Genomic DNA, 15,333 nt, shown 5'->3' with positions numbered 1-15,333 from the left:
CACTATAATGACACGAACATTAACTGCAACACACACACACACACACACACACACACACACACACACTCTCCAGATATAATGTGCTCTGTTCTGCCTCATCTTCTCATGGCTTCATTATACGGCATCTGAAGAAGATGTAGAAATGCGTCAGTGTGTTTGCTGCTTGCAGGCTGCTGTGTGTGTTTCTGTGTGAGCTCAATTTGACAGAAAGACAGATTAAAAGTCTAAAGGAAGAGAGACAGCTCAGAACTCTCTGCTTTCCTTTGGAATGCATTTAACTTAATGTTTTGTGTCCAATATTTAATCCAGCAAATGCAAAAGTACATGTCTACCAATCAGTAGCCACGTTTACATGCAAGTTGCAACCAAATAATCCACTTGTAATCGGATTGATGGCTCAATCGGACTGAAAAGCCTTCATGTAAACACCTTAATCAATCTGATTGATGTCAATATGATTAAAATTTCGATCGGATTGAAAGGGGTGGTGTAGCCTGAAAGCAGTCTGATCAAGAGGAAGTTTGAAGTGAGATGTTAGATGCTGTGCGCAGTGTTACCAGGTCCTGTTATGTTTCAAGTACTTGGTCATTCGGGAACATTTTAAAGTGCACGTATTTTGCAAAATTCACTTTTATAATGTGTTAAAACAACTATACGTGTCCACAGTGTCTGTAAACAAGCAGTCTAAACAGTTAAAAATGTGCTCACTCCTTTTTTAATAATTTGCGTAATTCAAAAACCCTGCTGGTAAAAGCAAAGATTTGAATTCTGCCGTTAATGTCGTCACTCAACGGCAAAGCCCGCCCAGCAGTGGTGACGATCTGCCCTATTTGCTTAGACACAGTCCCATGTGGGAAGTACAACAGTCGCCATCGTTAGATCGTCACTGGAGCTAAACAATGTCTGCGCCATGGAGGGCTTTACAGTTGTTCTGTATTTGGATGTACCGACCAGCATAACTGTCTCCATAGACTCCCGCAAGTTGAGTTACAGAGTACAGCATGGTTTAATTTCATTTATGAAGACAATGTCCCGCTGAGAATCGGTAAAGTATTTCACGTTTCCGCCAATCATTTCACGCCGGACTGCTTCACGAATGAGGGCCAGTACAACGCTGGACTTTCAACGAGGTTGCTACTGAAACCGGGAGCAATACCAACTCTTCGTGCCCAGTCTTCATATCCAGCAGAAGCAGTAACGTTACGTATCACACCTCATATTGTTGCTGATTAGTCTTTCAAAATTGCCACTCTTAATGTGCTTGTTATCGCGCTATATTGGTAATGTTGCTAAAATTAGAAGTACAGCGTCTAACTGTATTTATTGACGCTGCCCTCACATGCTGTCGGGCTTATTGTAAACAATACGTAAAGTAAGTGTGACGGTACACGATAGAACAACGTTGAAAGCGTAGTATAACTGTAGTAACGCTAAACTATACCCTTTCTACGACCTCCATGCAGCATTTATTCTCTGACTCTGTAGTCATTTTACTGCAATTCCCACACGAGCACCTGTACAGCGATTTATACATTATCATGACGGACCATGCTAATGCTTATCGATCACTTGAAGAACGTTCATTTCACAATAACTGCAAAATTACAACTAACCATTTGGAAACGTCCTGTTACATTCTTAAGGTTGTCACTTCTTGTGTCTCTCCATCAGTGTCAGACTCCGGTTCGTACATATAGGGCTGAACACCACTAACAATTTCTGACATTTTGATGTTTTGTTTTGGCCAGTATGCATCAGCACGAGTTCCTGAAACTCCGCCCTCCTCTGGAGAGGGGGCTGGGACGAAAAGCTCATTAACATTTAAAGAGATACAAGCAAAATCGTTGCGTTTTTACACGCACTCAAAAACGGGCAACTTCAACATGCTATAATAAATGATCCGCTGGGTATTTTGAGCTAAAACTTCACATACACACTCTGGGGACACCAGAGACTTATTTCACATCTAGTAAAACCGCTCTAACAACCTCTCCTTTAAACGGTTGTCGCGGTTGTTTTTTCTTGTGAGTTAAAAGTGGAATAATGTTCTCCATCATATGTTGATAATTGGGTTATGCGAGGTCATTTGAGATGTTTTTGGATCGTTTATAAATGGCCATTGGACTGGATTTGTTATGAGAATCTGGCAACCCTAGCTGTGTGCTTACTGCGCTTGCACAGTGGTTCTAATCAGAATATATTTCATATACATATAAACAAATTTTTGAATCGCATTGCAACGTTAAGGGACATGTAACCAGCACTGAAATGATCTGCAATCAGACTGAATTAATTCGGATTGACGAAAATGGGTGCATGTAAACATGCCAGTGTGTCTGAATGAGCTGTCTATTATTCCATTTGTAAACTAGAGCATGTTTACATTACACAAAAACTATATTGACTAGCCATCAGCTTAAACCATGCTCATTGTCATTGGGCCTCTTCCTGTGGTGACATCATTTCTTGTGGGTTTTTTGCAGCAGTATTGAGCTGTTGTCTGAACCTCAGGCTTCACTTTCTGAATCAATAACAATCAGCTCACTTCAGTTCTTTGACCTGTTGTAAATCTTTTATTGAATACTCGATTCATTTTTGCTCAGCTGTGTTTAAAATAAGACTTTCTCCATCAGTAGATATTGTGTCCAGTAAAGAATCGTCTTGTTTAGAAAGCTGCTCTGTGTTCTGCAGAGTAATGTGATGTGACTTCAGATTCATGTGCGTGTCTCTGCGGAAAGTCGGATGCTAATGTGTGTGCTATCTGCAGCGAGATGCCACGTGATGACAGTAACCAGGGAGATACCACAACTGAAGAGTTAGTGATGGAGTTTTTTGTTACCTTCTATTGGAAACTACCAGCACATGACTGGACTCTCGTTATAAGACTGGCGTTATAGAGTTGTTGGTGTTGTAATCTGAAAATTAGCTGGTCCTACAGTTCAGATGTCCTTCAAACACACCTGGACATCTGATGTTCACAAGCTGATGTGTCTGGAATCACCAGGTGCAGTTTTCAGCACGTCTGTCTTTGGAATTGTGATTTAAAATGTATGTTTGCAAACAATCAAATTAAGTATAATATTCAAGTATAGTATTCCTTATCTGGCAATATCTTTATGTCCGAGTTATAACTGTGTCACTTCATATCAAATAATGAAATGTTGTAGTCTCTTTAAGTAACGTTCACCACAGACCAAAATTCAGTCATAAATTGAAAACCTATTTGTACAAACCCATTATAAAGTCTAGAGGGAGCCTGTGGTGCATGAGGCTTCTTGGATGCCCTGCAAATGGACATTAGAACTAAAGAAGTCCTTTATATTCTCGTGTAAAAGAATAATAATAATACTGTGCAGCGGAGTTAAACGTTATGATGTTTCATATTTATGGATCTTTTCTATGATTTATATTGTGTACATGATTTTCTTATATTTCACAGTAGATGATGAGATGAATATAGCAGATTACATGTGCCTGTTCCTGTGAACTTTATTCTGCTTCATTATTTTCATGTGCTGAATTATGTTGTTTATGTTGACACATTGTATAATACGTAGACGTTCTGATGCAGCATAAGGTGGTCTGTGCGTTTCTCATCACCTGAATCTCTAAAGTACCGTAGCTACACAACGTCTTGGGTGGTACCACGTTTTAGAGTCAAGTGTTAAAAAAATGAAGCGGTTGCTAAGCGACTGATCCGTTGCTTTCCTGTGTGGGAGTACCAAAACATTTTTACCAAAACATGTAGAACTGAAAATGTTTACAGGCAGAGTTTTATTACTGTAAGACCTGACGTTGACGCTCAGTGTATTTACACACAGCAGGACGTGTGAACACAAACATGCTTCTGTTGTGTTGTGCCACACTATATTCTCATCTGTTTTTTTATTCCTGAGATACTCTGCTGATGTCCAGCAATCATGTGTTGTTGGATCAGGGCGTGGTTATGTGTCGTCTGATGTTAATAACAGCTCTTGTAAAATGACAGCAAGCCGTGCGCTCGGCTAATTGTCAGTAGCGTTCTGAACGTGCTCATTGAGCCTGTCGTGACTCCTGCGCTCGCTGGAGAAGCCTTTAATAGACAGAAGCTCCTGTGATGATGAATTCATTTTCTGTCTTGCAGTCTTGAGTTTGACAGCGATGTTAGCAGCATGAGGTAACTGAAGTGGTGAATCTCTAAAATGAGCAGGGGTGTCAAACCACGATACTGGAGGCACTGGGCATTAATAGAGATGTGAATTATAGAAAACATCTTAAGACCCAGTGTGATGTTTCCGGACATGTTTGGGCACAGATTTTGAATCTGTTGAGTCAGAACCGTTCAGATTCATTTCACTAGTGTAAGATTATCTGGAGCACTGGATTGTGATTGGATAAATAATGATATTATTCTGTAAAATCTCTCTCTCTCTTTCTCTCTGTCTCTGTCGCTCTCTCTGTCTCTCTCTCTGTCTCTCTCTCTCTCTGTCTCTCTGTCTCTCTCTGTGCTTCATATATTTCTCCCTGCCGTGTCCAGACTATTGACTTTTCCTCTTTATATGTGAATGTTTGGTTGTGTGTCTGTTGTGATTTTTCCTCTGGCTCTTTGTGTGTCTGCGTCATTAACACTCTCACTCTACATATCTGTTGTTTATCCCTGCAGTTAAACTCACTTTATTTTAATGAGAAAAATCTCATTACTCGCCGACAGCAGATAAATGCAGTGGTGCGTTTCCTCTTTAAAGTTTTTATTTTAGAATTGCTTTCAAAGGCAGGATAGTAAGACATGAAATTCTAGCCATGTCATTGAGGGTCCGACTCCATCTAATGTCTCCTTAATTAAACTGTAGGGTAAATCCTGCTGATAAATGTCTTCTGTGCTTTCTTTGTGTCTCAGATTAATCACCAGCTTCATCATGAATTACCTGCGCAGACGTCTGTCAGACAGCAGCTTTGTAGCCAACCTGCCCAATGGCTACATGATGGACCTCCAGAGACCCTCTAGTTCCACCAGCTCCCCGGCTTCCCCGGCCACAGAGCGCCGCCAGCCTCCTGGACAACCCGCACAGCCGGCCCCACAGGCTCAGGCTCCGCCCACACAACCGTCTCTGCAAGCCCAAGCCCCGCCTGCTGCCTCCGGTGGGTTCCTCAGCTCGTTCTCCAGCGTGGTGAAGACGGCTCAGATCGCCAGTGCCGTGCAAGCCAAAGCGGCTGCTCATGCCGAAGCCTCGGCCGCCACGTCGACCGCACCTCCAGCCAAACCCGCCGTACGCAAACCCAAAGTTCTTCTGGTCATCGATGAGCCGCTCACAGACTGGTAAGATCAGTGCTGAGACTCAGCTACATTCACTGACAGTAAAGAGTTCACATTCTCATGTTTTGCGGGATGAAATCAGATGTGAAAAGATCTCAAACCTGGCATCAGCTCTTTGAGGTTTGACGAGTCTGTGTTCACACGGTGAGAATCTGTCTGCTTATTCTGCAGAAATCTCTACAGATTCCCACAGGTCATTCACACCGCTCAGCATGTATTTACTTAATGTATTGAGTAAATGTATTTACTCAATATTTTGGTTAAGTGGTTTATGTTTACTGCTACTTTTATGTACTGATGTGCTGATTTATACTCCGTGAACACAAATGTTTGTTCAGACTGATACTGATATCTGAAGATGTCTGTGATGATAACAGGACAGGTTTATATTTGAGTGTTTTCCTCTTGGTTTACAGTAAAATGATCTAAACATCTCTTAAACAAGAAGTTTGACAACCTGAAACACTTGTTTTTAGTAAACACTTCAGCTCTATTAGCAAAAACTTGTTTCATGTCTTAACCTTAAGGTTCAGGCTTCAATCAGGAAAAGCTATGATGAATGTTATTATATGCACTCATATTCTGATAAACGTTGTGCTTCAAGTAAGTTTTTCTACATATTTTTACTGTAAAGCAAGACAAAGTCTTTAAATGTGTTTTGTACTTGCACAACACAGGCATCTTTTACCACATGATGGTGCAATAATCCGTTAGCTTTCTGTCAGAATCGGACTATCATCAGCAGGTGGCGCTAGATATCTGTCATGAGCTGCCAGGGTTCAAAAATTGAGTTTTGTGCTTTGTAACTCATGCCTGTGTTCTAAAAATTCACAAAATGTATATTTTACATTTTACAAGTTAATTGGTGTTAGGGATAGTGTTTAATTGTTTTCTGTAAACGTATCCTGAAGCAACATGTCCTTTACCCAGATACACCTGTCATTGAGATTCATATAAAACAAATGTTAGATCATTTCTATGATATGTATATTGATTATGAAGTATTGTATGCTATGAGGAATCTCTTATGATCAGTAATGAATATTTCCAGCTCGAGCTGATGTCATGATGGATTACTCCCACATCTCAGTTCATGTCAAACACAAAAGCCTGAAGTGTGTGAAATGAAGGGGAATAGTCAATGATCTCCATTGACTCGTGTGTGCGTGTGTGTGTGTGTGTGTGTGTGTGTGCGTGTGCGTGTGTGTGTGCGTGTGCGTGTGCGTGTGCGTGTGCGTGTGCGTGCGCGTGCGCGCGTGCGTGCGTGCGTGTGTGTGCGTGCGTGCGTGCGTGTGTGTGTACGGGACGTCCTATGGCAGTGCTCATGACATTATTTCACCCATCATGATGAATGCTGCGGTCTTCTGTCCATTACACTTTATCAGCTGTGACATCCACAAATACAAAACCACACACACACACACACAGGCTTGTTGTTGTAGTCCAGAGATTTTGCTGAAATCATTTGACATTTCATGAACAATAGCGCTGTTCAGATTCAGTAAGTGTTTGCTGTCAATGATTTTCGTTATTTCTCTAGCTTTTGTCGGATCTTGTTTAGAAACACATGATATGTTTATAATAAATCATTTCTCATAAGGTTAAGACAGTCAGTTGAATCTGTAGATTTCAGGTACCTGTATGTGTTTTGTAGCTGATGACACAACATGAGGGTTAAAATCTGTGAGCAGATTCCTGTCTCTCTGTCAGCTCTGCTTGTCTGTCTCTCTCTTCCTCTGTGGGCATTCCTGAACGGAGTCAGGGAGTCGCTGGGAGACGCATTCTGCCCCTGACAGACGTGGTCCAGTTCCCAGCGCTTCCCTGCTTCTGTGTGTGAGGACACAATCAGTCAGCTTACAGCATGTCATTGCTCTCTTCTGCTGCTCCTCTCGCTCGCTTTCTGTCTCTCTCTGTCTGTCTGTCTGTTTGTTTGTTTCTCTTTTAGGCAGGTGCTTTTATTTGCACTGTATTCAAGGTTTATATGTGATCCGTTCACACATATGTTGGAAATTGTGGTTGCTTGCAGCAGTCATTGATGAGCTCAATCATGACACATGAGTTTATAGTGTTTGTACAATCGTGATGAAATGTGTTTTACCTGTAACTATCATAAATGTTTTGATTGACGGATCTCATCAGCGTAGTTACAGTATGATTCACAATAAACACAAGCTCATGTACAGTAATCATTTGTGATTCATTGTCTCTGAGAGTTCTGAATGTGAATCTTTGTGTTTCTCCTGCAGGGTGAAGTATTTCAGAGGACGGAGGCTGAATGGAGAATATGAGATTCGTGTTGAACAGGTATGTGTGTGTATTAATCTCACTTCAGCATCATGACTCAGTGCTTTTTCCTCTTATTTCTCATTAAATGTTGCTAAACCTAAATTAATTTAGCAGTCAGACATGAAATCGCTTACACGTGTGCGTGTAAGACCGCCAGAAAAAGAGAAAACATTTGATTTGTTGTCATGTTAGACCGTTTAGCATTGTGTAACGCTGTTGGCGTACCGTGATGAAGTTTAACCTACTCTGTGTCTAGACATGAAGTGTGCCAGCGCACAGATACCATCTCTGTGTTACTGTACATCTGTAAACCATTGCACACGTGTTTTTAAAGGCGTTTCCTGAGTCCTGTTATTCAGACAAATGAACGGGAAGCGTGTGTGAGATACGGAGGCCAGACAGCCTCTATATAACATGTTGGGCTTTTATGAGATGCTTTATATGGGCAGTAACATTAAACACACAAACAACCATCGAGATGCTCTCACAACACAACTGTTTCATCGTTAAAACCACAACAGCTTTTAAACTAAATGAGTCATTCCAAAACTCCCGTTTGAATCTGAATGCCATTGCATGAAATATTCAAATATCAAAGCAAAATTCTGTATCTTGAGTTTGTATTTGTGCAGTGTCACTTGTCGATGAGCGACAGTTTCACCTGACATGACCTGCAGCTGGATCTTAAGAGTCTATCTCCAGATAATGTTTGTTCTCCAGGCCTGAGGTTGATCTCCCGCTCTTAATAACCCTTCACAGACAACAGATGCTTTGTTCTCTTTCATGCTGTTCAAGCTCATGGCTGTTGGTTTTGTTTACTGACTCCAGTGAAGTGAGAGACTGAACAGGTATGGCTGTTTTTATCCAGCGGCGAATATCGTTCTCTTCAGCTCCGGTCTGTGCGTCAGGAAGAGAACTGTTGTAAATTCACATAATTGATGGAGCAGCACAATTTACAATCCTGGGCGGTCCGTGATGTTTTCTGGGCATGATGTGAGGAGGAACATCTGCTCCACAGACCTCACCTGAGCTCTTCTGTGCCGCGAGGATCTCTCAGAGGAATCTGGAGCGATGTTTGGCATTCTGGCATTCATTTGGCGTTCCGCACGTTCTGGATGCAGATCAATTTCAATGTATTAATCCAGAAGTGGTTTGATGGGCTTTGAATCAAAAACCGTTTATGAATGTTGAACTGAGAAAGATGATATGAAGCGCTTGAGGAGTCAGTATAGTGATGGTTGTGTTTATAATGGTGTAAAGCTCTAGTATGTGTATTACTGTACAGTAGGTGATTTAACCTCAGTCTCTGTTCTAAGAGTTACTCACATCCCTGTATACTGACCAGCTGTATTTTGCTTGTGTAGATTCAAGCCTAAAATACCACAGTACAGTATAATCAAGCTCATCTGCTGAGTGACGCGTACCGCGGTAAAGTTTCCCACAGGACCGTTTCAGCTCACAAAAACAGCCTCATGTTGGCCAAATGAAACGGACATTTCTGTGAATGAAGGACAATTTTTATCCTGTAGGAAGAAAACACCGGAAATAAAGGCCACAGCGTAGTTTATCTCTATCTGTCTTTCTTTGTATATATAATAATACCATTTGGTCTATAATATTAAAGCACTAAGACCAGCGAAGCAGTAGACTACAGAGCATTTTATAACATCTAAGGGGCTTTTAATGACTCTGCTTCACATCGTACCTAACAATGCCTCTTAGCTGTTATAAAATACACTGTAACCTACTGCTTTTTGGGGCTTATTGCTTTATTATATAGCTCTTAATTCATTATTATATAAATATTTTGTTATCATCCCATTTTACAGAATTGTGAAAAGGGCTAGAGGAATCAATTGAATATACAGCAAGAGGTAATGTACAGAAGGAATATTCACAGTAAAGGGCAACAGCTGGGCTCTGTCTGTCTAATTTTGGTTGGTATGGCGATGGAGGATATCTTTTTGTCCTGATGATGTCATCGTCACAGAGGTCAGGCAGTATGTACTGTGCATGTGTTTAACCCTCATCTGTGATTGGACGAAAGGCACCTTGTGTTCTTTAATGACACCCATTAGATTCAGTTCCAAAAATACCTGCCAGGACTCCAGATGGGCTTTGAGCAGTGACCGTTAACTCTGTGTGTGTGCGTGCGTGTGTGCGTGCGTGTGTGCGTGTGTGTGTGCGTGTGTGCGTGTGTGTGTGTGTGTGTGTGTGTGTGTGTGTGTGTGTGTGTGTTTTGACACTTGTAGTTATGTATTTGGTACATGCAGAGGTGATTTCAGAATGCAGGTGTAAGATGGTGCGCTGTTTCCTGTGTGTGTCTAGGACTTCTGTCTCCCTGTGCTGCCTCTGTTCTAGTCTGGGGTTAAAGGTCAGAAGATTTTGGACAGAGAGGGTTTGAAGATCTGAAACGCTGGCGAGTTTGATGTTAGTTGGAAGAACAGCTTTACATTTGCCCTTGGGTCTGATTGGTACAGACAGAGCTGAAGGTTGAAGAGGGAAGTAAACAAAGATTGCCCGTTTGTCCTTTGGACCCTTTCCTGTTTTTCTTTCCCAGGGCAGGAACGGGTCCAAAATCAGTCTGAATGTGTTACCCTGACAGTAACCATGACAGCTTGACACTGGCATGGTTCCTGTGCCCTCGCCCCATGCCGAAGCGCTGCGTTCCCTCGTCCAATCCAGTTGACGGATGGACCTGCCTCTGTGCCAGGCGGCCAATAGGATTGAGCGATGAGCATTTCCGCTGCTGATGGGGATTCCAGAAGACTTCACCAAAGAAACGGCCACTGGTTTAATATGTGTGCCCAATGTGTCGCCGTGTGTGAGTGTTGCTTGAGTGTATAGTGTATATGTTTGTGTGTTCTGTGGATTGTGTGTCCTTTAAAATGCACTCTAGACAGAAGGAGCGAAGCCAAACGCACAGATGTTGGGCTTCTGTGGAGAGGATGAGAGCCGGAAACAGGCCAGATCTGTGTCCTTGTGAGAGAGACCTGCTGTTGTGTAAATGAGATGACACAATCACCTCTGCTAGCGTCTGATGAGTTCAGATAGAACAGCTGTTTGTCAGTGTTTGATTGTGACACCTGGACTATACTCATCATGCTAAAATGTCTGTTGTTGTCATTCGGGTCTGGTCAGATTGTTTGATGGAAGCCAGCCACCAGCTCATGTGATTGATCTTGTTTTGATTTAGTTTAGAATTTTTAGTTCTCTTCAACTTCATGAGTCTCTGGTTATGAGGGTTTGTCTCCTGTTCAACACTTGTGTCTCGCTCTCATTCCTCTGGCTCAGTGTCGTCTCCTCTGTCTCTCACAGACATCTGGCTCTGTCTCGGTGTGTGTTTCATGAGTTTAATGAGAGCATTAGGGTTGCCGGGTTACAGGCGTCACATGGTCCTCTCACAGCCCTGCTGTCACAGACGACTCGATTTGTGCTGTGCTCTCATCTGAAGCTTCTGGAATGATCTCTAAACTTCTCTTCTGCATAAAAACACGCAATAACACTTCAATCCTGAAATCTCTATCTAAAGCGTCTGTGATGATGTTTACATCAGTACAGGAAGACTTATTACAGTAAAAATCATATATTTAGCTCTGTGTTACATTTACACGATCATCTGTGTGTGTGTGTTACAGGCAGAGTTCTCTGAGATCAATCTGGTGTCGTATGTTAACTCCGGCTGTACTGTAGACATTCAGGTGAACAGAGGAGGCAGTAAAGTGGTCAGGTAAGATGCTTCACAACCTCATAACAAACGTCTCACACATTTTACAAATGTGAGAGAAATGGGTTTAAATTTATCTAACAGGAAGTGATGTCACAAATCAACACTGCAGCACAGTATAATGGGTTACATTCTGAGCTGTGGGAAAGTTCCTGATTGGTCAATTTAATAAACATCCATGTTATGTGACTGCTCCATCCCAGTGTGATTGAACAACAGTTATCTGCTCTGGTTTTCCCCGAATGTTTTATTTGAGCTCATTTCTGCACAGTTTTAAAGAATACCCCAAAGAATGCTCTACTCTTACTGTAGACACAGTCACTGTAAAGGCTGAAGTGTGGTTCCCTTTTTACGCATACGCAAGGGACAGCGTACAGTGCGCGTGATGCAAATTTCGTCATCGGAACAGTACACGCGTACTTACTCGCACTGCCAAATTTTTGTTACCTTACATACATAATACTCGCAGGTCGCACATTCCACTTCTTGTAGTTTAACCACCAGGTGGCAACTGTGTGCTGGTGACGTCGATTCAAGGTAGTAGTCGAATCTGAGGGCTGATATGCGAAAGTATTGATAATGTTTCTCCTCGTCAATAAGCCGCATTTCTCTCACCAGTCGACTGAATTCGTCATCCCTCATTCTTTGCTGGTTCAGCAGTCGCACAGACCATCTTTTCTTTTTCATTTCCTCTTCTTCCAGTAGCAACAAACAGAGCAGCATGTCCTTCTCCTCCATTGTTGTTGTTCTTCTTGGTGTTGTTCTGCTGTTTCATTTGCCACCCTCGAACCAGCATAAATGCTCCTTACGGACCCCTGTAGGCCAGGAGAGCTATTGAAATATGTCGCAACGCGCATGCGTCAAAACCCGTGTGTACGTGTATGAGTCGTAGGAAGTGTACTTTCCAAGGCTGAGTGTTTGGCTGTACGCGTACGCTCGTGCACATGTAAAAAAGCAAGCATGCCACGGGCTTAAATCAGACACATGATTGGTGTGTTCGAGTCATGTGATGGTGAACCCACATCCCCAGCCTTCTATTTCTGCCCTGCATTTCTCCAGAGTGTCCAGATCTCACAATTACCACAGTAAAACATGGTAAACCACAGCAAAGAGACAGCAGCTGCCGAGTGATCATACGCTCAGTGTTTGATGTTCTGTACAATGATCAGGTCAACTCAAGAGTAAATGAAGCCACGGTATATGATGTTTGTGAATGCCAAGCGCAGATACAGATGAATGTGATGTCTGAATGAATGAATGAATGAATGAATGAATGAATGAATGAATGAATGAAGCAGACGTCAGGCGGGTGTATTGAGGCTCTCTCACATTCCTGCCTCCGCCCGGCTGCTGATGAGACATGCAGATTCCAGACCTCATTTTCCCACCTTACTTTTCTGTTTTCCACTGTTTCAGCCAGACAGGATTCAGCTTTGTTTCTCACCAGACTTTCACTATTGACATAAAGTCTGGTTAGAAAACCAAACCCAGAACCCGTCACCTAACACACAGACCGTCTGTGTATATTCATCTCTTCTTGAGATTCTAAAATAGGTGATCACAATCATTGACTGACAAAAGTTCTTCAAAATAGACAGATATCGACGTCTGGTTAAGCCCCCTAAATAGAGCTGCAGGTGTGATAGAGTAATGTATGTGTCTCTTGAATGTTTTGAACACTAACAGTGAAGCGTGGACAGTGATGTCTTCAGTTTAAACCTCAGATGTCATCTGGAGAGTTTGGTGTGAATTAAGAGTTGTGTGATTTAAGACTGTGTATTAATAAACATTCAGACAGTATAACACACACCTTGAGTCTGAACCTCTCTGTTACACGTATGTGCGTGTGCGTGTGCGCGTGTGCGTGCGCGTGTGTGTGTGTGTATTTATACCTGCTTGACTTACTGTGATATCTCACGACTAATAATACATGACACTATTAATACTGTAGTGATTCTGAACAGTACTGCTGCTACAACCCTCACTGTTATTCAACAAACCTGAAATTCACATGTGTATTGTGCGCAGTGTGTGTACATGCATGTATGTTGTGTGTAAGATGTGTGTGTGTTGTGTGCGGTGTGTGTACATGCATGTATGTTGTGTGTAAGATGTGTGTGTGTGTGTTGGGGGGGTCTGTGTCCCTGTCATCTGTGTCTTCTCAAATGAACCTCCCTGCTCATTTCTCTTTCATGTGTGTTCAGTGTGTGCCTCATCTGTAGCAGTACTCTCACATACATACATACATACATGTCATGTCACTCTACTGCTCATGATGTTCATGTGCAGATATTTCATTTGAGGGGGGAGAATAATGATGCCAAACCTTTTATCATGGCCCTATAACAACAGCGTTCAGAGAGTCACAGTTTGCTCTGATGTGTTTCCAGAAGACATTTTTAATATCAAATCTGCAGCATGAAATCACATGGGTCATATCAGACAAGAGACATAAAATCAAATCATGATGTGACTTAAATGGTCCATTCTGAACATTAAACTACATTATCACACCGAAAACACACTTTTGAATTATTGCTGTAAACCGGGTCATTTTGAGATCATTGAACTGAATTGAATTGAATTGAATTGAATGTGTTAGAATGACTGAAAGCTGAAGGTCTCATTCTAGGAGTTTGTGATGAAGATTTTAAGAGTTCATCCTAGCGTCAGGCTTGCGTTTGAAGATCGAGACTGATGTTTGGATGAATGTGATTTCTGCATTCCTGCTGCAGTCTGTTGGACGTTTATTTTAATCAAAGTCAGATGTAAATCTCTCTTGCACTGGTCTCAGAACAGTGTGAAATGAATGTGTGTATATTAGATAATCACGACGTGTTTCTCCGTGAGCTCTCGGCATGTGCTCGCGCATTGACAGATATGATCCTGCAGCTGTTGTGTGTGATCTGAACAGACACATTCAAACACTACAGTACTGTTTTCAAGCTCTTAAATTCTGTCCTGCTGATATGTCTTGACTGCTGTGTGTCAGTTTCTGATCATCTGTGCGAGTTTATAGAATAATGGCGTGAAATACTGCAGAACACTGCTGTTTTATCTGAATAAATGATTACATGTGATTTTCTGAGGTGATTCTCTCAATGTCATGTGATGTCTTCCAGTGTCATTGATTTTCATTTTGATTTCCTTTCGGGTTCCAGATCGGTCAAGCCAGATTTTGTCCTCATTCGACAGCACGCCTACAGCATGACTCCAGGAGAGGACTACAGGAATCTGGTGATCGGTCTGCACTATGGAGCCGTTCCCAGTGTTAACTCTCTCTTCTCCATCTACAACTTCTGCAGCAAACCCTGGGTGGTGCGTCGTCTGTATTAACCTGTTCACACGGGCGGCACATCAGACACAACCGATATCACAATAATATATTTATCAGTCAGAATCATTACAAGCCTTCACGAGGGAGGAAAAGCAAACAGACTGTGATCTAGAGCAGAGGGTTAGGTGCTTTGTAGTCAGAGGATATTTCTTTGGTCATTTCTAAAATCTTATAAATAAATGCACTTCAAATAGCAATTTTATTCTTTCTCATAACCCCACACACAGGATTGTGGGATGTCTTGGGGTTGAAGGCTAGCGTACTGTACATCTGTGCTGCAGAAATTAACCAGACATCAAGTTTCTCAGTAGACAGAGCGGTGGTTCTTTGTTTATAGAGAACATCGTGTTTCAGGTCTGTGCTTCTTCATTGAACTCCATTGAGCGGATGATGTTACACAAGCTTAGACCAAACAGAGCGTCAGACAGACAAAACATGAGGCACGTGATCAGAGTAGATATGTGTGATAAGCTCTGTGACGTGTCGTGTCTTCTGTATGTCGCAGTTCTCACACATGATCAAGATCTATCAGACTCTGGGTCCGGAGAAGTTTCCTCTGAATGAACAGACCTTCTTCCCCAACCACACACAGATGGTGAGTGTCTCGCTTTCATACATATTATTCATGACTTCACCATATTGTCAACAATATGCTTCACATCGCGCTCCCCTCGTCTAATAAATGAAAAA

At 42.1% G+C, this 15,333-nt stretch overlaps 1 protein-coding gene across 1 annotated transcript in view; it reads left to right on the top strand.

The window, feature by feature from the left end:
* The window catches only part of LOC130547918 (synapsin-3-like), a 32,216-nt gene that overhangs the window by 1,695 nt on the left and 15,188 nt on the right, over nt 1–15,333 (top strand). Inside the window, exons 2-6 of the mRNA XM_057324296.1 lie at nt 4,877–5,296; nt 7,540–7,597; nt 11,218–11,309; nt 14,468–14,624; nt 15,149–15,238. Coding sequence (XP_057180279.1) covers nt 4,896–5,296; nt 7,540–7,597; nt 11,218–11,309; nt 14,468–14,624; nt 15,149–15,238 — 798 coding nt within the window. The 5' untranslated portion in view covers nt 4,877–4,895. The remainder of the gene's footprint in view (nt 1–4,876; nt 5,297–7,539; nt 7,598–11,217; nt 11,310–14,467; nt 14,625–15,148; nt 15,239–15,333) is intronic.

Source organism: Triplophysa rosa, linkage group LG24, assembly GCF_024868665.1.
Source record: "Triplophysa rosa linkage group LG24, Trosa_1v2, whole genome shotgun sequence".
Classification (NCBI taxonomy): Eukaryota; Metazoa; Chordata; class Actinopteri; order Cypriniformes; family Nemacheilidae; genus Triplophysa; species Triplophysa rosa.
This window is presented reverse-complemented; position numbering and strand designations above follow the sequence as displayed.